Consider the following 24855-nt stretch of genomic DNA (forward strand, 5'->3'; position numbering starts at 1 on the left):
TAAGGAGAACCTCCATCAATTAATACATCAGCTTGATAAAATTCAAAGAAAAACATGATCAAATTTCAGATTATATTTAACACATTCAGTTTCTAGAAGTAGTTTTGCTGAATAAATTCCCACCAGTTGAGCTAATGGAGCAACGGAGTTGCCAGTGCTTCCCGGCGGCTGCTGTGCTCAGCCAATTCGGAGGCATGGCGAGCCACACGGCGGGAGGTGGGTAGAGCCGGAGCCCTCCAAGGCTGGGCGCCACGTTGCTTTTCTCTTCTGAAATGAGAAGACAATGCTTCTGGCTATTGTATAAACCAGCCGAGGACTGCATTCATTCGCACGTCAGCCAAGGCGTGAGCAGAATTAAAGCGCCTTCTAATTCGACCCCTGGCAACGTGCGCGTCACGGACAAATGTTTAGTTTTAACGCCTGGCTGCGTTCGCCTTGGGAAAACACACTTTAAAGAATGGCCAAGTACCTCAGCAGTCGCGGTGAACTGCACAAGATTGAAAGCACCACGCCAACCCAGCGCTGGCCACCGTCCCCGCTGAACCCCGCCAACACCGCTAAGGACCCACCCATGTTTTCTGCTAATCATTTTTTTCCTAAACAGCTCTGCACAGCCTTTCCTCATTCGGTTCCCGCTCTCCCCACCCACTCTGCATTCGACCCGAGGTTTCCAGTCCCCAGCTGGACATCACGGTAAAGACTACCACTCAACAGCCGGCCAGAGCCCGAGCCGCAGCGCAGGGGGCAGCTCCCCGCGCTCTCCGCCAGGCCCTCGGCCAGCCAGCCGCCACTCGGCCGCTAGTGATTGACAGGCGGCGGCAGCTATGGGCCGTGGAGGTGGGACGATGCGTCACTTCCTGGTCTTTTGGGGGAGCCGGGATATATAAGCGCGGTGCTCACGCAGCGCTCTCGCTTACACAGTATGGCCGGCGACATTAGCTAGCGCTCGCTCTACTCTCTCTAACGGGAAAGCAGCGGACTACAAGAGACTGAACTGTATCTGCCTCTATTTCCAAAAGACTTACGTTCAACTTTCGCTCACACAAAGCCGGGAAAATTTTATTAGTCCTTTTTTTAAAAAAAGTTAATATAAAATTATAGCAAAAAAAAAAAGGAACCTGAACTTTAGTAACACAGCTGGAACAATCCGCAGCGGCGGCGGCAGCGGCGGGAGAAGAGGTTTAATTTAGTTGATTTTCTGTGGTTGTTGGTTGTTCGCTAGTCTCACGGTGATGGAAGCTGCACATTTTTTCGAAGGGACCGAGAAGCTGCTGGAGGTTTGGTTCTCCCGGCAGCAGCCCGAGGCAAACCAAGGATCTGGGGATCTTCGCACTATCCCAAGGTGGGTCCCCGGGGCGCTCGCTGACATCCGGGCCTGGGGACTGTCGCCGCCGCCGAGGCACCAGCCACGGGCGGGGCCCGAGTTCCCTCCGCCTTCAGGTGGGGGCAGGTCTGCGGCCGGGGGTCGCTTCGGCGGCCTTGGAAGGTTCGCGGTTTGGGGGAGAGCGGCCGTGTCCACGCGGGCCGGAGCCGGCTTCTCCCGCGGTGGTTGCCGCGCCTGGCACTGTCCTGGGGGAGGGGAGGAGGCCGGCGCGGCCGCGTGCTCAGGTAAAGTCCCGCGCTGGGCGGCGGGAGGCGCGGCCCGGGGTGGTTTTGCGGCCCGCGCCTCCCGACGTTCCTCTCCGTAGTAGTTGGCGGCAGGGGCCTCAGGTGGGGGTCGGGGGCGCCTGCGCGGGTTGCCTCCGGCAGGTGTGGCTCGGCGGGCTTAGTCAGGCGCTAATTCGGGCGTGCCCGCTTCGGGGAAGGGAGGGCGGGAGCGGCGCTCGTTCTTGCCGCGGGCGCGGACAGGAGGGGCCCTCCCGGCCTTGTCTGAGGGGCTGGCGAACAGGCCTCCCACCCGCGGTGGCCGCGGGCAGCCTGTGGCGCTCGGGCGGCGGGGATTGGGCGGGAGCAGTTGTGTCGCAGTGGCGGGGCCCCACCGCTGCCCTAACGTGCTCTGCGCCAGAGCCTTTTCGGGGCGGCTGGGCAAACGGAGCAGTCCCCGGGGCCGCCCTCGACACGGCCGCTGAGCCCGCCGAGGGCTGCTCCCCAGTCTCTTGACCTTGGGTTGTGTAACCTGCCACGGAGCCGGCGGGAGAGGTGCGGGTGGCGGGAGGCCCGCCTGCCCCAGGACATAATGCCTCTAATGCCTTAAGCTTGAGCAAAGGAATCTGGGGCCCACTCCTACTGCCGGCCGTCACGCGAGACATACTTGGGCTGACTGCGCCGAGGAGGCGTGTTAGTTGGTATTGCTGTGGAAATCCATACTTAAATAAAAGCCCAGAGATCCCGTGGATGCTTGGGCCTTGTTCCCGGCAGCGGTCGCACCGGTGGCCACCCATGGCCTTCCTAGGCCCTGCCACCGGATCCCCGGCTCCTCTGCGCACAAGTGCGGCTAGAGTGGCCGTGCTACGGAGTAACCGGCGTGGCCAGCTTCATTGAGAGGCGGCGACCAATGGGCTCCTGGGCCCGACTCAGAGCCTGGCCCCAGGGTGTGGGCCAATGGGCGTTTTAGGAATGTTAGCTAATCTCGGAGCTGTCCCTTGACAAAAAGCAACTGGAAAAGGGAATCCAGGCAGACACGTGCTACCGAGACTTTAAGGCACGATGGGAAACCCAGTTTCTAGCAGTATATCTTGAACGATTCCGTTGTAGAAAAAAGCTACTAGTGATAGCTAATATGTCACACATCTCATTTTTCAAGCTTCGTGTGACACTTAAAAATGTCTATAGCGCTTACTACGTGCCAGGCTCACGTGCAGATTATAGGAAGCGGACTTTGGTCATGGAGAAGCTTAGTATTTCCTTCATTTCACAAATGAGAAGGCTGGTATTTGTGATAGGTGTGTGGTAAAAACGATTGTGATCAGGATAATTAACCTACAAAATCTTGGCAAGGAAGAACTGATGGGTAAGAACAGTTCTAGAAAACGAATAGCAGAAATTGTCACTTTGGCTTTTTAAATGTTTGAGCCCTTAAATAATAGTAAGTACATGTTCTTAATAAAGGGAAGAAGGTTTTGTTCTCCCCCAAGTTCTTGGCGGTTTGGCTGTTTAGAGCTTCCTGAGTCAAAGTGGAGAGGGGGAAGAGGCTTTTAACAAAGCAGCCTGCTTTCTTTAAATGTTTAAGAATCCCTTTTACTTTGTACTTTGATCAGCCCAAAATGTTTTACTGCTCCAGTGTGGCTCTTAAAATCATGGCCAAAGTTGAACTTTGAAGGACAAAATATTCCCTGTAGAGTTCATGATTTAGTGCCATCCATTTTGTGGGCATGTAACATTCATTGAACAACTACTGGTAGTATACTGCCACATTGTAATTGTTGTAGATAAAGCAAGTTAAGCAAGAACGGAAAAATCTATTGATTTAACTAAGGTCCCCTGGTAACCTTCATAGGAACATTTTTCAGCGACCACTCAACTGGTTAGGTTATTTACCGGGATGTTAAAAAAGCTTGAAATAGTAGGTGTTCGTTGAATCACCTAAAATCAACAGCCTAGCAAAGAGAGTATCGTCGATGGAGTCTGGTCTGTAGGGACATGGGCCCAGTCCCAGAGACCCTAGGGAAGGATAATCGGTTATCTAGAAGAATAAAGCATGACGCGTTTTACTCAAATGACATGATTAAATGCACAGCCTCTGGAATAACAAGATTTGAATTCAAACAGCATTTAATAGCTGTGTGAGCTGTTTCCTCATCTTTAAAATGGAGACAATAAGGGCATATAGCTCATGGAAGTTGTGAAGAATAAATAGGTTAATATTTTATATGCAGTACTAAAGACAGGATCCCTCTATAGCCCAGGCTGGAGTGTAGTGGCACGATCATGGCTCACTGCAACCTTGACCTCTTGGGCTCCATTAAGATGCGAATAAACTAAAAGTGGGTTAAAAGACGAACAGGCTGAATTAAACAAATTTGTTTATAAAGCATACTAAACATACGGACATAGAAAGGATTAAGAGAGTGAGAGGCTTAAATATCCAAAGAGAGCATTAGTGTTGATGCTAAAGACAAGGATAACAAGATAAAGATATTAGGGAGAAAAAACTCCTGGAAAAATAGCTTTCCAAAACTAACGCAAGAAGAAATAGAGAACCTAAAATAGTCCTAGAACAACACCTAAATAACTTGAATCAGTCAATCATCTAGGCCCAGATGGTTTCACTGGAGTGTTCTACATAATTCAAGGGAGAAAATATCCAACCTTTTTCACACATTCTTCTGGGAAACGACATACTTCCCTCAGTTTGCTCATCCCAAAGTCTGAAATATTTTTTTCTCCTACACGATATTTACCTTTCATATTTAGATCTGCAATCCATCTGGAATTGATTTTGTGTATGGTGTGAGGGAATAGAATTCACTTTAAACAAACTTGGCTCATCAGTGCAAGCTTTAATGCCAAGTTAAGCTGGAATCCTTTCTGAATATACACCTTTTTACTAAACACTGCTTTCCTCTTGTAGATCATTTAAGATAATTTATCTTAATAAGTGAACAAATTATGTAATACTGAGAAATTTAACAAAGAAAAATCTTGTATGATATAGCTTGGGTTAAACACTACTGTTGGAGAAAAGCAGCAGACCAGGTGTACCCAGATGAATAAAGGACAATTAAGGGAGAGGCAGTTTCTTAGGGGTAACCTGCAGTTTTCTTTAATTTTTCAGATTTTAGGGATGTTGAATAAAAATCAGTGACCATTTAAAAATGGTTTAGTTGTTGAATCAAAGTGCTGTAACAAACAAAAGCCTTTTATAAGAAATGGCAGCTTTAGGGAGGATGAGAGTAGTAAGGAGGAAATCTGTTAGAAAATAGAAAATTTTGCTGAGAAAAGTGATTTTTTCAGGACTGGAAATCCTATTCTGTGCTTTACTCAGATTTTATAAACTAAAACATAATTTTTAGTAAAGGATTGGGGCAGTTGCAAAGATAGTCATACCTCAGCTTAACTTTCCCCAAACTCATGCCTTCTTTGACTACGTCATTATGCAGTATTATCGCACTATCAATAATTTACATTGCAGGAATTTACAACCCATTGCCAAAAAACCTTTTAGTGTAATGTTTCAGGGTAAAAATGCTTCCTACTAAAGAATTAAGCTTCTCGTTACATTCCTCCCAGCAGTTTCAAAAATATTTCGGGGCTGGGCTTGGTGGCTCATGTCTAATCCCAGCACTCTGAGAGAGGCCAAGGAGTTTGAGACCAGTCTGGGCAACATAGTGAAATCCTGACTCTACAAAAAAAAATTACCTGGGCATGCTGGTCCATCCTGGTGCGTGTCTGCAGTCCCAGCCACCCAGGAGGCTGAGATGGGAGGATTTTTTGAGCCATTGGGGGATTGAGGCTGCAGCAAAATGAGATTGCACCAGTGCGCTCCATCTGGGTGACAGAGTGAAACCCTGTCTCAACAACAACGAAAAGATTTCAACTGTTGTTTACAAACCACGTATCTTTAAGAAGCGCATGTTGAAAGTAGCAGAAAACTGAGAGGAGTATCCCGATTTGGGGTAAAAATTTGAGACAGAAACAGTAATGTGATTATAATAGCGTGGCTGCATTCTAGGTTCATATCTTTGAACAAAAGGAGGAGGCTTATTTCTCAGGGTATCTGAATTCACTGCCCCAGGAAGGCATCCTCAGAATCTAACTTCTGGTCAGTCTAGCTTTACTCAAGAATAATACGGTTTTAGGATGCCTTTGACCTAAAGACTGCTTACTACCTGGGGTAGAGGCACCCTGATGAATGTACTGTAATGAGAGTCTCTAAAACAGACCTAAAAATATGAGGTAAGCTCAGAATTGGGAAGCTGCAGTGACTTTGGATAAATTACCTGAACTCTGAAACTAGCTAGTTTTACATTAGAAAGTAATGAGTAATCTAATGACCTGGAAGCTTTTCAAATAAAAATTTCCAGGCATCATCCTCAGAAAGTGTCTGACCTAACTGGATATGGGAATAGGATCTATGTAGTCATTTTTCAGGTGATTAGAGCATAACCCTGCACTAATGGGTTCCTTCTATATTTAAGTCCTTTGTCTTTTTTTTTTTTTTTTTTTTTGACACTCTCAGTCACCCAGGCTGGAGTGCAGTGGTCACATCTCAGCTCACTGTAACCTCCTCCTCCCAGGTTCAAGCGATTCTACTGTCTCAGCCTCCCTAATAGCTGGTACTACAGGTATGCGCCACCATGCCTGGCTAATTTTTGTGTTTTTAGTAAAAGACAGGGTTTTGCCATGTTGACCAGGCTGGTCTTGAACTCCTGACTTCCAAGTGATTAAGCCATCGCCCTGGTCCCTTTGTCCATTTTTTAATCACTTTTTTGTTGTTGTTGAGTTGTGTGTAGGTGTTTCTTTTATTTTGGATATTGACCCCTTATAAGGTGACTTGCAAGTATTTTATTCTGTAGGTTGTCTTTTCACTCATTTCTTTTGATGTATAGAAATTTTTACATTTTAGGTTTTCAAGCTCCATTTGTCTGTTTTTGATTTTGTTGTATGTCATATCCAAGAAATCATTGTCAAATGTAATGCCTGAAGCGTTTACTCTATGTATTCTTCTAGGAGTTTTATTTCCTCTTAATGTTTAGGTCCTTGTTCCATTTTTAGTTAATTTTTGTTTATGATGTAAGGTAAGAGTCCAACTTAATTTTGTTTGCATGTGGACATCCCTTTTTCCCAGCACCATTTGTGGAAGAGACTGTTTTTCCCTGTTATGTAGTCTTGGGACTCTTGTTCAAGATACTTGACCTCATTTACTTCTTGTTTTGAGACAGCTTATCTTGCTGTCTCCCAGGCTAGAGTGCAGTGGTGTGATATTGGCACACTGCAACCTCCGCCTCCTGGGTTCAAGCGATTCTCCTGCCTCAGCCTCCCGAGTAGCTGGGACTACAGGTCTGTGCCACCACACCTGGCTAATTTTGGTATTTTTTAGTAGAGATGGGGTTTTGTTATGTTGGTCAGGCTGGTCTTGAACTCCTGACCTCAAGTGATCCGCCTGCCTTGGGCTCCCAAAATGCATTTAATCAGGCATAGAGAAGTCTTGTTATAATAATCTTGTCCCTGTAAACATTCCTAAGTTCTATTTTTATTAGATCTCGGCCTCTAAGAAAACATTTTAAATATAAAACGTGGCATGCCACTAAAGTGTTGTTTTTCAGACATACAATTTATGTGCTGTTATTAATATAGAACATCTATTTCTTTGGGATCATTTATCATGATCTCTGATTATATTTAATATTTTAGTACCTACTCTTTAAGTGAAATTAGGGTGTCTCAACTTCAGCATTCTTGACATTTTGGTTCAGATAATTCACTGGTGTCAGTGACTATCCTGTTAATTATACCGTGTGTAGCAGCATCCCTGGCCTCTGTCCTCTACATGCTGGCAACACCACTACCACCGCAGTTGTGATAAAAAAAAAAAAAAAAAAAAAAATCTCCAAATGTTGCCACATGTCTCCTGGGTGACAAAATTATCACAAGTTGAGAACCACTGAATTAGATCAAAGAAGTGGCTTTTTTTTTTTTTTTTTGAGACGGAGTCTCGCTCTGTTGCCCAGGCTGGAGTGCAGTGGCCGGATCTCGGCTCACTGCAAGTTCCGCCTCCCGGGTTTACGCCATTCTCCTGCCTCAGCCTCCTGAGTAGCTGGGACTACAGGCGCCCGCCACCTCGCCCGTCTAGTTTTTTGTATTTTTTAATAGAGACGGGGTTTCACCGTGTTAGCCAGGATGGGCTCGATCTCCTGACCTCGTGATCCGCCTGCCTCGGCCTCCCAAAGTGCTGGGATTACAGGCTTGAGCCACCGCGCCCTGCCAGCAGTGGCATTTAAGATGAGAAAAAGGAATTCAAATCAGGAAATACTCAATCTACATATTTCTTTGTGTTTTATAAGCACCTAAGAATTGTGTGCTTTGAGCTATGTGCACATGCCTGTAATCCCAAATCCCAGCACTTTGGGAGGCTGAGGTGGGTGGATCGCTTGAGGTCAGGAGTTCGAGACCAGCCTGGCCAACATGGTGAAACGCCTTCTCTACTGAAAATACAAAAATAAATTAGCCGTGCATGGTGGCAGATGCCTGTAATCCCAACTACCCAGGAGGCTGGGGCAAGAGACTTGCTTGAACCTGGGAGGTGGAGTTTGCAGTGAGTTGATAGCGTGCCATTGCACTCCAGCCTAAGTGACAGAGCAAGACTCCATCTCAAAAAAATAAAAATTGTGTGCTTGAATAGCTTTATAATAATTTCTAATGACTAGATCAGTATTATGTGATCTGTAATGTGAATAAATCCCAAAATTATCTAGCTGTCTTGCTTCTCTGTCTCTCGATTCTGCTTTATATCCATCAATTTGATTTATTGAACTCTATAAGAATTGCCAAATATAGATGAGTTTTGTAAACAGTTTATAATAGACTAGTGTTTCAAAGTCTCAGTGCGTAGTATGCCTGGGAATGAAGCAGAGATGAGACCACCACCACTGCTGAGCCTGATAAAACATTCTAGCTTAATGCTATCTTTTTTTTTTTTCTTTTGAGACAGTCTCACTGTGTCACCCAGACTGGAGTGCGGTGGCGTGATCTTGGCTCACTGCAACCTGATTTAGAAAATGGCTCTGTCGACTGTATAAAGCACTTTGTCTTTTCCATCGTTAATTTGATCAGAAAGCAGACCACTGAAAACCTTCCCTCCAAAACGAGAGTCAGCAAACTTTCTGTAAAGGGCTAGAGAGTAAATTTTAAATTTTGCAAGGCAGACAGTCTGTCGCAACTACTCATCTCTGCCCTTATAGGGAGAAAATAACCATAGTCAATGTATAAATGAATGGGTGTGGCTAGGTTCCAGTAGAGCTTTATTTACAAAAGCAGGCCATTTTTTCCCACAGAAATATGATAGAAATAATTTGTGCTGAAATTTTCAGCTGTTGCAGTTTTTCACCTCTTTTATGTACACATATAGCATTGTATTGACTTCTTCATTTTTCTTTCATCTATCTTGCCCTCTGATTTATTTTTCTTGAGCCTGGCAACTCTGGTAAGATGCCTTTATCATCACTAGGTTGATAGACAGTTTAACTGTTTGTCCTAGGGTGCTTAAAGTAATTGCTTTCTTTGATACTATGATTGAAAAATTCTGACTAGTGGAGCATTACTATTAGTTGAGGAAAGGTTTGGTTGGAGAATTTTATTAACTGTTGATGAATGAGTATTAGAGCATTTTGAAGCCAGATGGGTTGGCACGTGCCTATAATCCTAGCACTTTGGGAGGCTGGGGTGGGAGGATTTCATAAGCCCAGAAATTTGAGACAAACCTGGGCAATATAGGGAGACCTCATCTCTACAAAAAATTTTAAAATATATTAGTAAGGTGTAGTGATACATGCCTGTGGTCCCAGCTACTTGGGAGGCTGAGAAGGGAGGATCTCTTTGAGTCTGGGAGGCCAAAGCTCCAGTGAGCTGTGATTGTGCCATTGTTCTCCAGCCTGGGTGACAGTGAGACTGGCTCAAAAAACAAAAGGTTATTTCTTTCTGCCATTACAGAAGAAACATGCTACACTGTCTTCTTTTATTAAAATGCAATTAATAAACCCTGGACAGAATGCCTTGTTGAGCAGCTATCCAAGGACTCTAAGAAGTAAATTTTAGCAGGTGAAATGGAGAAGAAAGCCAGAACTTTAAATTCCACTGAACCACTAATTTCCTGTTTTTTTCCCCCTTTGGTATCTCCTCACTGATTTCTCCTGGGCTTGCCAGAAACCCAAAACTGAACAGTACGGGCAGGCAAAAATAGTTCCAAGAAAGGCTCTCTAGTTCTGGTCTGCAAAGAAAGAAAGAGAGGCCCCTTTGAGTCAGAGTGGAGGAAATCTCTTTTTTGCTTTTGTTTTTTTCTGTTCTGCCCCAACCCCCTTGTAGGCCTTTAGCAGCTGTGGCAGTTAGGCAGATACCTAAAACGACAAGAGAAGGGAATCGTTTTTTTGTTTGTTTGTTTTTGAGACAGAGTCTTGCTCTGTTGCCCAGGCTGGAGTGCAGTGGCGCGATCTCAGCTCACTTGCAAGCTCCATCTCCTAGGTTCACACAGTTCTTCTGCCTCCACGCTATTCTCCTGCCACAGCCTCCGGAGTAGCTAGGACTACAGGTGCCCGCCACCACACCCGGCTAATTTTTTGTGGTTTTGGTAGAGACAGGAGTTCACCGTATAGCCAGGATGGTCTCCATCTCCTGACCTCGTGATCCGCCTGCCTTGGCCTCCCAAAGTGCTGCGATTACAGGCGTGAACCCTCACGCCTGGCCAAAGCCCTGTTTTTATAGATAGTGGATGAAGAAGAGTCCTTCCCCTATTCCCTATGTGAGTCAGGCATTGTCAGAGAGATTATGGAGAGTTGAAGAAAAGTAAACCTATGAAGTTTTATATGAACGTTCCTTAGCCATTTTGCATGGATCTGACCCTAAACAGCACATCAGAGGTTTGAAAACTAAAATACAGGATAGACTGCCTCCCCAGGGCCAGCCTGGCTATTGGGTGGCAAATAAGTGGGACAGATGCAAATAGCATAGCAAAGGAGTTCATAACGAGCCTGACATTGGAACCATAACACAACCTACAAATGTTGAGTAAAAACTTGAAGCCTGAACCAAACCAGATTGTCTGCTAAACGTTTTTAAAAATCAAGACCTAGAATGATGTAACATGTCAAAATATCCAGGATGCAACCCTAAATTAGTTGACATACCCAAAACCAGGAAAATCTTAACATCTCGAAGGAAAAAACAGCAGACACCAACCTCAAGGTGACATGGACCACGATTTTTTTTTTTTTTTTTTTTTTTTGAGACGGAGTCCCGCTCTGTCGCCCAGGCTGGAGTGCAGTGGCCAGATCTCAGCTCACTGCAAGCTCCGCCTCCCGGGTTCACGCCCGTTCTCCTGCCTCAGCCTCCCGAGTAGCTGGGACTACAGGCGCCCGCCACCTCGCCCGGCTAGTTTTTTGTATTTTTTAGTAGAGACGGGGTTTCACTGTGTTAGCCAGGATGGTCTCGATCTCCTGACCTCGTGATCCGCCCGTCTCGGCCTCCCAAAGTGCTGGGATTACAGGCTTGAGCCACCGCGCCCGGCCGGACCACGATTTTAAAGTATCTGTGCTACAAGTTGTAAGGGTGAATACTTTTTATTTTAACAGAGAGTCTTGCTTTGTTGCCCTGGTTGGAGTGTAGTGGTGTAATCATGGTTCATTGCACCCTCCACCTCCTGGGCTCAAGCAAACTTCCCACATCAGCCTACTGAGTAGCTGGGACTACAGGCCTACACCACCACTCCCAGCTGCCTTTTTTCTTTTTAAGAGACTGGCTATTGCTGTGTTGCCCAGGCTGGTGTTGAACTTCTGGCCTTGTGATCCTTCCTTCTTGGCCTCTCTGAACCACAGTGCCTGACCACAACAGCCTTTTAAAAAAGAGAAAACAAAAATAAGAAAGGAAAAGATTGTTACATTGTTTGGTTCAGCCAGGGACCCTGTTGTTAAAAGTCTTAATAGAAATGGTGAGTATAACTGAGAAAGGGAGGGTGGGATTTGTTAGTGCATCCAGTGGGTAAAAAAGAACATGTGCAAGAGTGGTAAGTTATAGTGGGAAGTCAGTAGGTGATGACTTAAGCAGGTAGCATTATTGATGGACCTGAATTAGATAAGCTCTTTAAAAATCTGAAATTTTAATGCTTCAAATACTTAAATCATAGTTGGTATTTTTATTTACCTTCATATTCAGGAATGGGAGTCTTAATAGTAGATAATTTTTGCAAGGATTTTGTAAATTTATCTTAGTCAAGTGAAGCAGGATTTCATTCCCACGAGTAAAATTTGTTTATTTTTTTGAGATGGAGTTTCACTTTTATCACCCAGGCTGGAATGCAGTGGTGTGATCTCGGCTCACTGCAACCTCCATCTCCGTGTTCAGTCTCCTGCCTCAGCCTCTGGAGTAGCTGGGATTATAGGCGCCCGCCACCACACCCAACTAATTTTTGTATTTTTAATAGAGACGGGGTTTCAACACGTTGGCCAGGCTGATCTCAAACTCCTGACCTCAGGTTATCCACGCGCCTCGGCCCCCCAGAGTGCTGGGATTACAGGCGTGAGCCACTGTGCCTGGCCAAGTTTTTTTTTGTTTTTTGTTTTTGAGACGGAGCCTCCCTCTGTTTCCCGGGCTGGTATGCAGTGACAAGATGTCAGCTCACTGCACCCTCCACCTTCAAGTGATTCTTCTGCCTCAGCCTCCTGAGTAGCTGAGATTACAGGCGTGTGCCACCACACCAGCCAGGGGTAATTTCAAGGGTTGTCACAGTATATGTCCCGCATATGTATTCTTTGCATATATGAACAAATTGTTAGCACCTTTTTAAAAGAACCTTAATTTTTTTTAATAGCTCTCTTTAAAAAGTTGTTTAGTCATGTTATAGTCAAATACAGGAAAGCTCTGTAATCATTAGCAAGCCTAACACATTAAATATTTTTGGATGGGTATTGGTACACAGATGGGTCAGTAACAGTTTCTTATAGCAAAATGGTGAGACACACACAAAATTCTACCAGGCTTGTTTGGTATTGTGGTTGCTTTTTAATACAAACGAGTAAAACATTTTGCTGTTGGATTTCACTCAGACGTTCTTATCTGGTTAACAAATGATTTGCCAGCTGGGCACATTGGCTCACGCCTGTAATCCTAGCACTTTGGGAGGCCGAGGCAGGCGGATCACCTGAGGTCAGTAGTACGAGACCAGCCTGGCCAACATGGTGAAACCCTGTCGCCACTAAAAATACAAAAATTAAAATTAGCCAGGCGTGGTGGTGCGTGCCTGTAATCCCAGCTGCTTGGGAGGTGGAGGTTGCAGTGAACAGAGATCTTGCCACTAGACTCCAGCCTGGGTGGTAGAGCAAGACTCAGTCTCAAAAAAAAAAAAAAAAAAAAGATTTGCCATTTTTGTGAGTTATAGAGCAATGGCCTATCAGATATCATGGGGCTTAAAAATTTTTCTTCTTTTTTTTAAAGACCTAGGGTATTGCTCTATCGCCCAGGTTGGTCTCAAACTCCTGAGCTTAAGCCATCCCAATCCCAAAGTGCTAGGATTACAGGCGATTCTCCTGCCTCAGTCAGCCTCCTGAGTAGCTGAGATTATAAGCACCCACCACCACACGTGGTCTCAAACTCCTGACCTCAAGTGATCCACCTGCCTTGGCCTCCCAAAGTGCTGGGATTACAGGTGTGAGCCACCGTGCCCGGCCTAGAAAATATTTCTGGCAAACAACTGGGCATGGTGGCACATGCTTGTGGTTCTGGTTACCTGAGAGACTGAGGCAAGAAAATTGCTTGAGCCTGGGAGGTCAAGGTTGAAGTGAGCTGTGATTGCACCACTGCACTCCAGCCTGGGCGACAGAGTGAGACCCTGTCTCAAAAAATAATAATATCTGGCCGGGCGCGGTGGCTCAAGCCTGTAATCCCAGCACTTTGGGAGGCCGAGATGGGTGGATCACGAGGTCAGGAGATCGAGACCATCCTGGCTAACACGGTGAAACCCCGTCTCTACTAAAAAAATACAAAAAAATAGCCGGGCAAGGTGGTGGGCGCCTGTAGTCCCAGTTACTCGGGAGGCTGAGGCAGGAGAATGGCGTGAACCCGGGAGGCGGAGCTTGCAGTGAGCTGAGATCCGGCCACTGCACTCCAGCCTGGGCGACAGAGCGAGACTCCGTCTCAAAAAAAAAAAAAATAATAATAATAATAATATCTGGTCTTGTTAAGCTGTTCCATGGAATTACATTGTCTTTTTATAATGGGCACACTGATGAAAGAATCAATACTTTCCTAATTCTATCTCAGGCAAATTAAGACTAGTTTCTTCATGTCCATATGACCTCCATTGCTATGGTTGCTTGTACTACACATTTCCTGCTAAATGGGCTTTCTCATTGCATTTGGAGAGCTGTGTAGTATTCCCAAAGTCTTCTAGGTGTGCTTATGATTGGCAAAGTAATTCCAGTTTTTTGTAAGTGCTATAAGGGTAACATCACTCACTCTGTCCAGACAGTTAGGCTTTTAAATCTCTATGCCAATTAGATTGGTAAAATTATGCTCTTTTTTTGAAGTGTTTCTTAAGGTTAAAAATCTGCACATTTTAGAGACAGAGTATCCCATTGAATTTCTATAATCATTGAGTTAACGGTTTACCTTGGTTTATGGACCTTTGAACATTTTTTTGCCTATTTTTCTTTTAGTAATTTGTAAATACATAGTATAATGACCTTTTTTTTTCATATATAGCATAATATACCTTTCATTTATCTGGATATGTCAATGTAGATTATTTTGAAAGAAACTAAATGTTGGTGTACAATATTAATTAAAAATGTGGTCTCTTCGTGGGAAAAAGTGTGAGCTTTGTAATTTTTATGACTAGGTGGGTACTGTTGTGGATTAATCATAATTTTTTTTGTTAAATGATAGATCTGAGTGGGACGTACTTTTGAAGGATGTGCAATGTTCAATCATAAGTGTGACAAAAACTGACAAGCAGGAAGCTTATGTACTCAGGTAAGTCCTGTGAAACAAGTGCTAGGTTGAAACAAGTGTTAGCTCATTTCAGTCCTAATCATAATGTGAAACAGTAAGTTCCTCTCAGTTGTAGTTCTGGGTTTTTTTTGTTTGGTTTGGTTTTTTGAGACTTAGTTTCACTCAGTCACCCAGGCTGGAGTGCGGTGGCGTGATCTCAGCTCACTGCAACCGCCGCCTCCCTGGTTCAAGCAATTTTCCTGCCTAAGCCTCCTGAGTAGCTGGGATTACAGGCACCCTCCATCTCACATGGCTAATTTTTGTATTTTTAGTAGCGACGGGGTTTCATCATGTTGGCCAGGCTGGTCTTGAACTGCTGACCTCAGGTGATCCACCCGCCTCGGCCTCCCAAAGTGCTGGGATTATACATGTGAGCCACTGCACTCTGCCTTTTTTATACATTATTTTTAAGAATATGGTATAAAAGGAAACGTTTAGTGTAACATGGATGTTTCTAGGATGTAGGTTTTGAAGCCTCACCGGATAGTTCAAGGTGGTTGCCATCTTTTCCTCCCACTTAAGAAAGAAGTACCTCTTAATCAGAAGTTCAGGCAAAGGGAAGGTTAGCTTTGCTATACAAATACAGTTGTCTAATTGGTATATAAAAGCTCATCACCTTTTTTATAGTTGCAGAGTTAATTTATTCAATAAATACTTTGAATGAATGCTTATAGTATATATTGTGTATATATTGTGATGGACCTTGCAGGGAGATACTGGACTAAACAGCCCCCCACCCTTGTTTTTTTTTTTTTCTTTCTTTCTTTCTTTTTTTCTTTTTTACCCCCTGAGACGGAGTCTCACTCTGTCCAGGCTGAAGTCCAGTGGTGCAATCTCATCTCACTGCAACCTCTGCCGCCCAGGTTCAAGCAATTCTCTTGCCTCAGCCTCCCAAGTAGCTGGTATTACAGGCACCTGCCACCGTGCTTGGCTAATTTTTGTATTTTTAGTAGAGACGGGGTTTCGCCATCTTGGTCAGGCTGGTCTTGAACTCCTGACCTCGTGATCCACCCACCTCGGCCTCCTAAAGTGCTGGGATTACAGGTGTGAGCCACCATGCCTGGTGTCTCTCTTTTTTTTTTAAAACTAAGTTTATATTATAAATATACTAATGTTTGTGAAAATGCTTACCATGTGCCAAGCCCTGGGGATGTTTTGTATACTAGAAAAAAAGAATACTGTAGTGTGTAACTTGCTTCCTTGAGATCCTAATATTTAAAAATACTAGCCAAAATTGTAAATAATTAAATTGGTTGATTGCACCCTCAGTAGTATATTAGTATTGTTATAATATTGTGACTTTTTTCAACTGCAGTGAGAGTAGCATGTTTGTCTCCAAGAGACGTTTCATTTTGAAGACATGTGGTACCACCCTCTTGCTGAAAGCACTGGTTCCCCTGTTGAAGCTTGCTAGGGATTACAGTGGGTTTGACTCAATTCAAGTAAGTAGCAAACTTTTAAATATTTTTTCAGGCATAAATGTTAGAGTTCTTATCCTGTAATATGCAAAGTAAATAAATTTATATACTTACTGCCTTTGTTACAATGCATGTAAACACGTGGTAAGGTGTTCATACCTTAGAAAGAGATCTGATTCTCAAGAACAGCAGAAAATATGAAAGAAGCAGAGAATGAGTTAGGATGAAATTCAAGTGGGAGAAAGAAATGAAGAAGCCAGACACTTCCAGTAGTTAATTTCTTAACATGGTTACTTATAATAATAGAGAAATGGTAAGAAAAGAAGGAAAAGCAAAATGTCATTACCGAAATTTTCCAGTCTTTATAATGAGTAAGGTCAAAGAGCAACAGTCAGTATTGAGTTAAATTCTCATACTCTTCAATAACTAAAGTGTTTTTACCTAGAGTATAATTTTCTGATTAGTGGTTGTCACATTTTATTTTATTTTTTATTTTTTTGAGATAGAGTTTCGCTCTAGTTTCCCAGGCTGGAGTGCAATGGCACAATCTCAGCTCACTGCAATCTGCACCTCCCAGGTTCAAGCGATTCTCCTGCCTCAGCCTCCCAAGTAGCTGGGATTACAGGCGCCCACCACCACGCCCAGCTAAATTTTTTGTATTTTTAGTAGAGACGGTGTTTCATTATGTTGGCCAGGCTGGTCTCATAACTCCTGACCTCAGGTGATCCACCCGCCTTAGCCTCCTAAAGTTCTGGGATTGCAGGCGTGAGTCACTGCACCCGGCCTGCGTTTTAATCTTTAACTTCATAAGGAAAGGATGGATTGTCATTAGTACTCAGTACAGTTTTTTTTGTTGTGAATTGATCCTTGTAAGAAATCTAAAGCAATGTGTGCTTAACTTGGATCACTGATGCTTAAAAACTAGTATGTTATTTCCCCCAAATTTTTGCTTACATGACTATTAATAAGCCCAGTTTAGAAACTACTGTTCTAGAAAGGAATATACTTGGTGTTAATAGTTGTTATGACCCATCATGCCTAGACTGGGCTTTTTTTAAAAAAAAAAAAAGAGGGAGAGATGGAGCCTCAGTATGTTGTACAGGCTGGACTCCTGGACCAAGTGATCCTCCTGCCTCACCCTCCCAATAGCAGAACCTACAGACATATGTTACCATGCCCAGCTAAAATATTTGAGTTTTGATTTTGCCGAGTTTTAGTATGTGGGAAATAGTTGATTAGCTTCAAAAAGTGATAGAATTCTACAGCTAAAAGTTATCTTTTTTTTTTTTTTCTTTTTTAATAAAGAGCTTCTTTTATTCTCGTAAGAATTTCATGAAGCCTTCTCACCAAGGGTACCCACACCGGAATTTCCAGGAAGAAATAGAGTTTCTTAATGCAATTTTCCCAAGTAAGTTTAAATAAAATCTAAACCTGTTATCTTCTTAAAGATAGAAAGTGCAACCTTTCAGAGATCTTTCTATATGAGAGCATATGTATGCAGATACAGCACTCTACATACACTCATATTTGCTTTCCTTATGGATTTTTTGGTTTGTTTTAGACGGGGGTCTCATTCTGTCACCCATGCTGGTACGGTGGTGTGATCATAGCTCACTGCAGCCTCAACATCCCAGGCTCAAGTGGTCCTCCCACCTCAGCCTCCCAAGTAGCTGGGGCTACAGGTGCACACCACCACACCTGGCACTATATATATATATATATAATTTTTTTTTTTTTTAAATTTTTAGTAGAGACAAGGTTTTGCCATGTTTGCCCAAGCCGGTCTTGAACTCCTGGACTCAAGGGTTCCACCTGCCTGATTTCCCAAAGTGCTAGGATTACAGGTGTGAGTTACTGCACCTGATCCGTATTTACTTTGACTTGGGTGTTTTAGGAGTACAGTAGTGATCTTTATATAACCTGTAATTCAAAATATGCAGAATTTATAAAGAGCATTAAAATATCAGATAAAATATTTTTAGTCAAGAGAGATGAACAGATAGTTTATTACAAATTATGTATACACATGCACTTGTAAAAATAATTGTGCGTCATAAATCAGTGGTGTTTAACGGATGGAATTTTAAAATGTAGAATTGATCACCTGCCACCTCTGGTTTTTCATATAGCATAGAGAGAGTTCATCTTCATCTGGCCAGTCACTCTATTTTGTGTCTCACTCTGGTTCTTTTTGCGTTTTTGTTTGTTTGAGACAAACTCTCATTCTGTCTTCCAGGCTGGAGAGCATTGGCATCATTATAGTTCACTGCAATGTCAAACTCTTGAGTTCAAGCACCCAGCTAATTTTTATTAAATTTTTAATAGAGATAGAGTCTCGCTATGTTGCCTAGGCTGGTCTTAAACTCCTGGCCTGTAGCAGTCCTCTAGCCTCAGTGGTTCTTAACCTATAGATCATAATGTCCTTTGACAATATGAACAAGGTTATATGATTCCCTCCAGAAAAATGCCTAGTGCTCTGCTCCAGCATTTTATATAATAATTGACCTTCCTTTTTAAAATTGCACAGTGTAAAGTAGTGTTTCCTCAATGAAATTGGTAAGGGTTTCTTTCATCCTTTTACTAAGCTTTTATTTATAGAGGTCAGGGAACTAAAGGTTATCTGATAACATCCTTACTTCCTAGATAAGGCTGAAAACCTAAGATAATTTAGTAACTTTGCACAAAGTCGCTTACAAGCATGAAAATCGAACTTAGCACATCTACTAATATGAAACCAAATCAGGCTAATCAGAGTGTTGGGTGTTTGGTGCAAATATCCACCAAGTCAGTCGATTCTCCTTATCTGGGAATTCACCTACTGTTTCCTTTCCTTTCACTGATGACATTTCTTCTTTTTTCTTGAGACAGTGTGTCACTCTGTCGCCCAGGCTGAAGTGGAGTTGCATGATCTTGGCTCACTGCAACTTCCACCTCCCGGATTCAAGCAGTTCTGCCTCAGCCTCCCAAGTAGCTGGGATTATAGGCGTGTGCCAACACGCCCAGCTAATTTTTGTATTTTTAGTAGCAACGGGGTTTCATCATGTTGGCCAGGCTGGTCTCGAACTCCTGACCTCAAGTGATTTGCCCACCTCGGCCTCCCCCAGAAGGGGTGGGATTATAGGCATGAGCTACTATGCCCGGTCCACTCATGGATGACATTTCTAATAAGTGGCAAATAGTATCATTCTGCTTATTATGGAAGGGTAGTAACAAACCATCCTATTAAATGGATGTGTTATATTTATTTTGTGTTCTTTTCCCTCAACAGATGGAGCAGCATACTGTATGGGACGTATGAATTCTGACTGTTGGTATGTTTAGTACAATTTTGTGGATTTTTGTTGTCCTATGTAAGATTTAATTTAAACTGCCAATTGTCATTTTTAGGAACATTTTAAACTTTTATTTAGGTACTTATATACTCTGGATTTCCCAGAGAGTCGGGTAATCAGTCAGCCAGATCAAACCTTGGAAATTCTGATGAGTGAGCTTGACCCAGCAGTTATGGACCAGTTCTACATGAAAGATGGTGTTACTGCAAAGGATGTCACTCGTGTAAGCATTTTTAGTAATAATTGTTGCTGGATTCTTCTGCATGGGGACTAAATTTTATTTTTCATTCTTTAACTTTTAAGTTCAGGGTTACAAGTGCAAGTTTGTTACGTCGGTAAACTTGTGTCATGGGGGTTTGTCGTACAGAGTATTTCGTCACCCAAGGGTTAAGCCTAGCACCAGTTAGTTACTTTTCCTGGTCCTCTCCCTCCTCCCATCCTGGGACTAAATTTTGAACTCATTTGAAGTTTATTTGTCAAACCTTTGTTAAACTCGGTCTTTTTTCCCCCCAGGAGAGTGGAATTCGTGACCTGATACCAGGTTCTGTCATTGATGCCACAATGTTCAATCCTTGTGGGTATTCAATGAATGGAATGAAATCGGATGTGAGTAGTTATATGTATTGCTTAAATAATTATTTAAATATTTAAATATGTAATAGTCTTTCCATTCTTAACACTGTGAACTGTTTCTCTCAGGGAACTTATTGGACTATTCACATCACTCCAGAACCAGAATTTTCTTATGTTAGCTTTGAAACAAACTTAAGTCAGACCTCCTATGATGACCTGATCAGGAAAGTTGTAGAAGTCTTCAAGCCAGGAAAATTTGTGACCACCTTGTTTGTTAATCAGGTAATTTTATATTTTATTTTTAATCAGGTAATTTGGTTTTTAAAATCTAAAGGAAATGAGACTGAGGCCTAAGATGTATTCTAAGATAGCACATATACCAGCCACTCAGATATCCAGAAGTAATACTGTTTGAGGTTACTGGTAGCTGAGAAGCTTTGTTTCATTAGACCTATATCAGTCCTTGTTTTCTATCTAGCCAAATTGATGGGTTCCTTCTGTCTTGCTATTGACAGGCCTGGTGGGAGGAACCATAAGAAGCCCTGGTCCCTCCAGCACATAAGAAGGCAGCTAAAATAACTCAAATGCTTTAGTTTCATTAAGATAAAAGTCTGTCACTTAACTGTTTTGGTTGAAAACACTTCTCTGGATTGCAAACACTAATGGTTATTTAATTTTTTCCCCCAGAGTTCTAAATGTCGCACAGTGCTTGCTTCGCCTCAGAAGATTGAAGGTTTTAAGCGTCTTGATTGCCAGAGTGCTATGTTCAATGATTACAATTTTGTTTTTACCAGTTTTGCTAAGAAGCAGCAACAACAGCAGAGTTGATTAAGAAAAATGAAGAAAAAACGCAAAAAGAGAACACATGTAGAAGGTGGTGGATGCTTTCTAGATGTCGATGCTGGGGGCAGTGCTTTCCATAACCACCACTGTGTAGTTGCAGAAAGCCCTAGATGTAATGATAGTGTAATCATTTTGAATTGTATGCATTATTATATCAAGGAGTTAGATATCTTGCATGAATGCTCTCTTCTGTGTTTAGGTATTCTCTGCCACTCTTGCTGTGAAATTGAAGTGCATGTAGAAAAAACCTTTTACTATATGAAACTTTACAACACTTGTGAAAGCAACTCAATTTGGTTTATGCACAGTGTAATATTTCTCCAAGTATCATCCAAAATTCCCCACAGACAAGGCTTTCGTCCTCATTAGGTGTTGGCCTCAGCCTAACCCTCTGGGACTGTTCTATTAAATTGCTGCCAGAATTTTACATCCAGTTACCTCCACTTTCTAGAACATATTCTTTACTAATGTTATTGAAACCAATTTCTACTTCATACTGATGTTTTTTGAAACAGCAATTAAAGTTTTTCTTCTATGGGTTGAGTCCTTAAGAAAATGATTCCAGTTACTCATTTTGCATATTTACTATTTTAACATTATTGGACCCTGCATTTATAGTCCTTTGATTTCTTCCCTCTCCCTGGTGTCTCCCCCAAGACCCCAAATAAAGCAATACACTGTTAACACTGTGGGTTTATATATACTAATTCTATACCCCAGATGGGGAATGGAGGAGATGGTGCCTGGGCTTAATATTTAAAGGGCATGGGAATTTAGCCTCTCTTTTATTGTAATGTGCTCTTTTGGAAAATAGTTGATTAGCAGGGAAGACCCAGAGTTGTAGATTGAGATTAGGGTGTACTGGCTGAACTGTGGAAAACATACAATTCTGTGTTCCTCAGTAAATGAGATTAGCGTCTAATGAGTAGCACGCCTTTACTAACCTACTAAGTAGTAGTATAAAATGATTTTTTATTTAGTTAATTACCAGAGAGATTTAGCATAATTTTGTTCTGGATTCAGTAAATCAAGTCAGCTTGGATCATTCACCTTAACTTTTCCTTTAGCAGCCATTTCCACTAGTTTCCATTAAGTAGTGTTCTATAAACTTTGATCCAAAGCAGAATCAATGTCTTTTCCATCTTGTGACTTAAAGTTCTGTGACTGTGATGCATGTGTGTTCTGACTTCATCTGTACCTCTAACCTACGGTGTTTCCCTCACCATGGCATTCATAGGATGAAATGAATGACTGCCCAGAATGAGAATTTGTCCAGATTATTCAGATAAACATCATAAAGTAGAATACATGAATAAATAAGTAGAACATAAATAAAATTCCAAAATACTCAATGAGAAATGACTAGTAATATAGGCTTTCAAGAGTTGGTACCTTTTAGCTATATTTGCAGATACTCTGGGATTTTAAGGAACTGAGAAAACAGCAAAGTTGACTAAATTTTATATTTCTTGTCCTCTAAATATTTTGATAATTTCTGGATTGATGCAGTGATGTTTTTGTTCCTTCCGTATTTATAAATGAAACACCTTTTTTTAGTGTTTCTAAACCTAAAATCTACTTGGTTTGAAATCAAGTGGTTGGAACACTGTTTGACTTTTATTTGAAGCATGTGGTTGATTGAAAATTTCATTGAAGTTTTCAGTCAGTGTGTAAGTTTGATTCTGTAATGAGCACAGCACCTAATATTTTGAGGAGCTCTGTTTTAAGGACCAATGCTTAAGGTGGACTTTGTTTGTAAACAGTATCCCAATAGATTTGTTGACTTGAGGTCTGTGGGTTTTTTTTTTTGTTTGTTTTGTTTTTTTTCCTAATAGAATTAAGAATTCTAATGTTGAAAAACTGCACAAATTTGTATGGGACAAAGCCTAGAAAAGAGAAATGTAGATTGAATCATAATATAAATCATGGTTTGATAGAAGAGGGAAAGTTTTGGTGCCATAATTTCTCCTTTCACTGGTGTTGGACTTAAATCAATTGAAATGTATTTCTGTACCACAATTTACGCTTCAATAAAAGTTTAATTGTCTAGTGACATTCAGAAACTTTTCTGTTGCCCTGTTTTTTAAAGGAGGCTACTTGACCAAATACTCTATATCTGAAGTTTAAAAGCAATATAACAATGTGTGTGTATGAGTTTGGAGTTAGAGAAAAGTTTAAAATCAATATAACAATGTGTATTTATGAGTTTGGAGTTAGAGAAAAGTTTAAAAGTGTTAGGTCCCAATCTTTATTATAGACTAGACTCTTAAAACATTGGTTGAGGATGATCAAACTATAAGTTTCCTTATTTCATTCATGGTTATTTCTGTTAAGTAGAAAAAATGTATAAGCGTGATCATTTCCTTTTTTAACTTAGGGTCTTGTTCTGTTGTCCAGGGTGGAGTGCGGTGGCTGTTCACAGGTGCGGTCATAGCATACTGCTTCCTTGAACTCCTAGGCTCAAGCAGTCCTGCTGCAACTTCCCAGGTAGCTGGGACTGCAGGCTTCTGCCATCACACTTGGCTTTCCCATTTTCTTTATTTGGCAACATTTTAGTTCTACAGACAAATATGTAATAAGCTGAAAATGTTATGAAAATGTATATTCTGATGTTTCTCAGAATATGCTTCAGTTAGAAAATATTTCCTCAATTTTCATTAAAAACAGATGGTGTTCCTAGAAAAGCAAAATATTACGTATCTGTGCAATATGTAATTCACAAAATTCATTTGCCAAAAACAGGTGAGTGAATTTGGGGGTTCATTAGTAAGCAGTCATCAAGTTTCCATCATAGACACATAAGTGGAAATGTTATATTATTTTATTCTCCTGGATGGACAATTGTGATGGATTTGTTGGGTTCTGGGCTTCAGGCTTTATAATCTCATCCACTTTGCCCTTCCTCTTGTCATAATAGAAGAGGTGCTCCTAATTTGGATTCCATCCTTTCCTGCTTTCAGAGACTGTCCTGTGATTTCCTAAAACATTTCCATTAGTTTGTTTGAATTTTCTGATTTTCTTCCCTTAGGGCCCTCCCGCAGGCCTCTGTGCTAGTGCCTTGAATGATGGCAAGTGACCAAAAAAAAATTTTTTTTTCTTTTTTTTAAAGACGTTCTTGCTCTGTCACCCAGGCTGGATGCAGTGGTGCGATCTAGGCTCACTGCAACCTCCACCTCCCAGGTTCAAGTGATGTCGTGCCTCAGTCACCCCAATAACGGATTACAGGGATGTGCCACCACACCCAGCAAATTTTTGTGTTTTTAGCAGAGACAAAGTTTTACCCTGTTGGCCAGGCTGTTCTTGAACTCCTGACCTCAAGCAATACGCCCGCCCACCTTTGCCTCCCAGAGTGTTAGAATTACAGGCGTGAGCCACTGTGCCTGGTCAAGTGTCCAAATTCTTATTCCAAAACAACTTTAGACTGGGCGCCATGGCTGGACACCTGTAATCCCAAAAGTTTGGGAGGCTGAGGTGGTAGGATTGCTTGAGCCCAGGAGTTTGAGGCCAGCCTGAGCGACATAGCAAGACCCTGTCTCTACAATAAATAAAAGGAAGTTGAGACTGTAATGAGCTGTGATCACACCACTGTACTCCAGCCCGAGCAAAAGTGAAACCCTGTCTCAAAAACAAAAATCATGACTTGTGCAATAGCCACCAGTTTTCCTGGATTCTCAACAGAACCCTATGGTGAAATTAGAAACAAAGCTAGAGGTATGTGACTTCAAGATGGTAAGAAAATCATCAAACAGATGTTATCCCTTGTCAAGGGATACCTGATAAATTGTTGGATATATGGCCTAGGGGCCCAGACAATAGATTTTAGATTTGTAAACAATATGGAGGGTTTTTTGTTTTTGTTTTTGTTTGAGATGGAATGTCGCTCTGTCACCAGGCTGGAGTGCAGTGGCGCCATCTTGGCTCACTCACACCTCCCGGGTTCAAGTGATAGCCTCCTAAGTAGCTAGGATAACAGGCATGACTGGCCAATTTTCTGTATTTTTAGTAGAGATGGGGTTTCACCATGTTGGCCAGGCTGGTCTCGAACTCCCAACCTC

The 24855-nt window shown here is 42.3% G+C and overlaps 1 protein-coding gene and 1 long non-coding RNA gene across 2 annotated transcripts; one reads left to right on the forward strand and one right to left on the reverse strand.

Annotated features, from left to right (window-relative positions):
* Positions 1-58: 58 nt before the first annotated feature.
* Positions 59-576, reverse strand: LOC135970516 (uncharacterized). The gene is made up of 2 exons (XR_010586197.2): positions 470-576; positions 59-267 (listed from the first exon to the last, which is right to left on the reverse strand). It is a non-coding gene; the product is annotated as an uncharacterized lncRNA (long non-coding RNA).
* Positions 577-911: 335 nt separating this feature from the next.
* On the forward strand, positions 912-22863 carry AMD1 (adenosylmethionine decarboxylase 1). The gene is made up of 9 exons (XM_045391654.2): positions 912-1342; positions 14530-14616; positions 15950-16076; positions 17358-17460; positions 19321-19363; positions 19463-19607; positions 19898-19990; positions 20084-20239; positions 20645-22863. Exons 1-9 carry the CDS (start codon positions 1233-1235, stop codon positions 20783-20785), a joined length of 1005 nt encoding a protein of 334 aa, XP_045247589.1. The 5' UTR covers positions 912-1232; the 3' UTR covers positions 20786-22863.
* Positions 22864-24855: the final 1992 nt, after the last annotated feature.

This window comes from Macaca fascicularis, chromosome 4 (genome assembly GCF_037993035.2).
Source record: "Macaca fascicularis isolate 582-1 chromosome 4, T2T-MFA8v1.1".
NCBI lineage: Eukaryota > Metazoa > Chordata > Mammalia > Primates > Cercopithecidae > Macaca > Macaca fascicularis.

Bases quoted from the DNA above. Each gene is read 5' to 3' on its own strand.
- AMD1 (XM_045391654.2), top strand. From the start codon at position 1,233: ATGGAAGCTGCACATTTTTTCGAAGGGACCGAGAAGCTGCTGGAGGTT. The intron at 14,617-15,949 runs GTAAGTCCTGTG...TTTCAACTGCAG, and splicing joins CAGGAAGCTTATGTACTCAG to TGAGAGTAGCATGTTTGTCT. The intron at 20,240-20,644 runs GTAATTTTATAT...TTTTTCCCCCAG, and splicing joins CCACCTTGTTTGTTAATCAG to AGTTCTAAATGTCGCACAGT.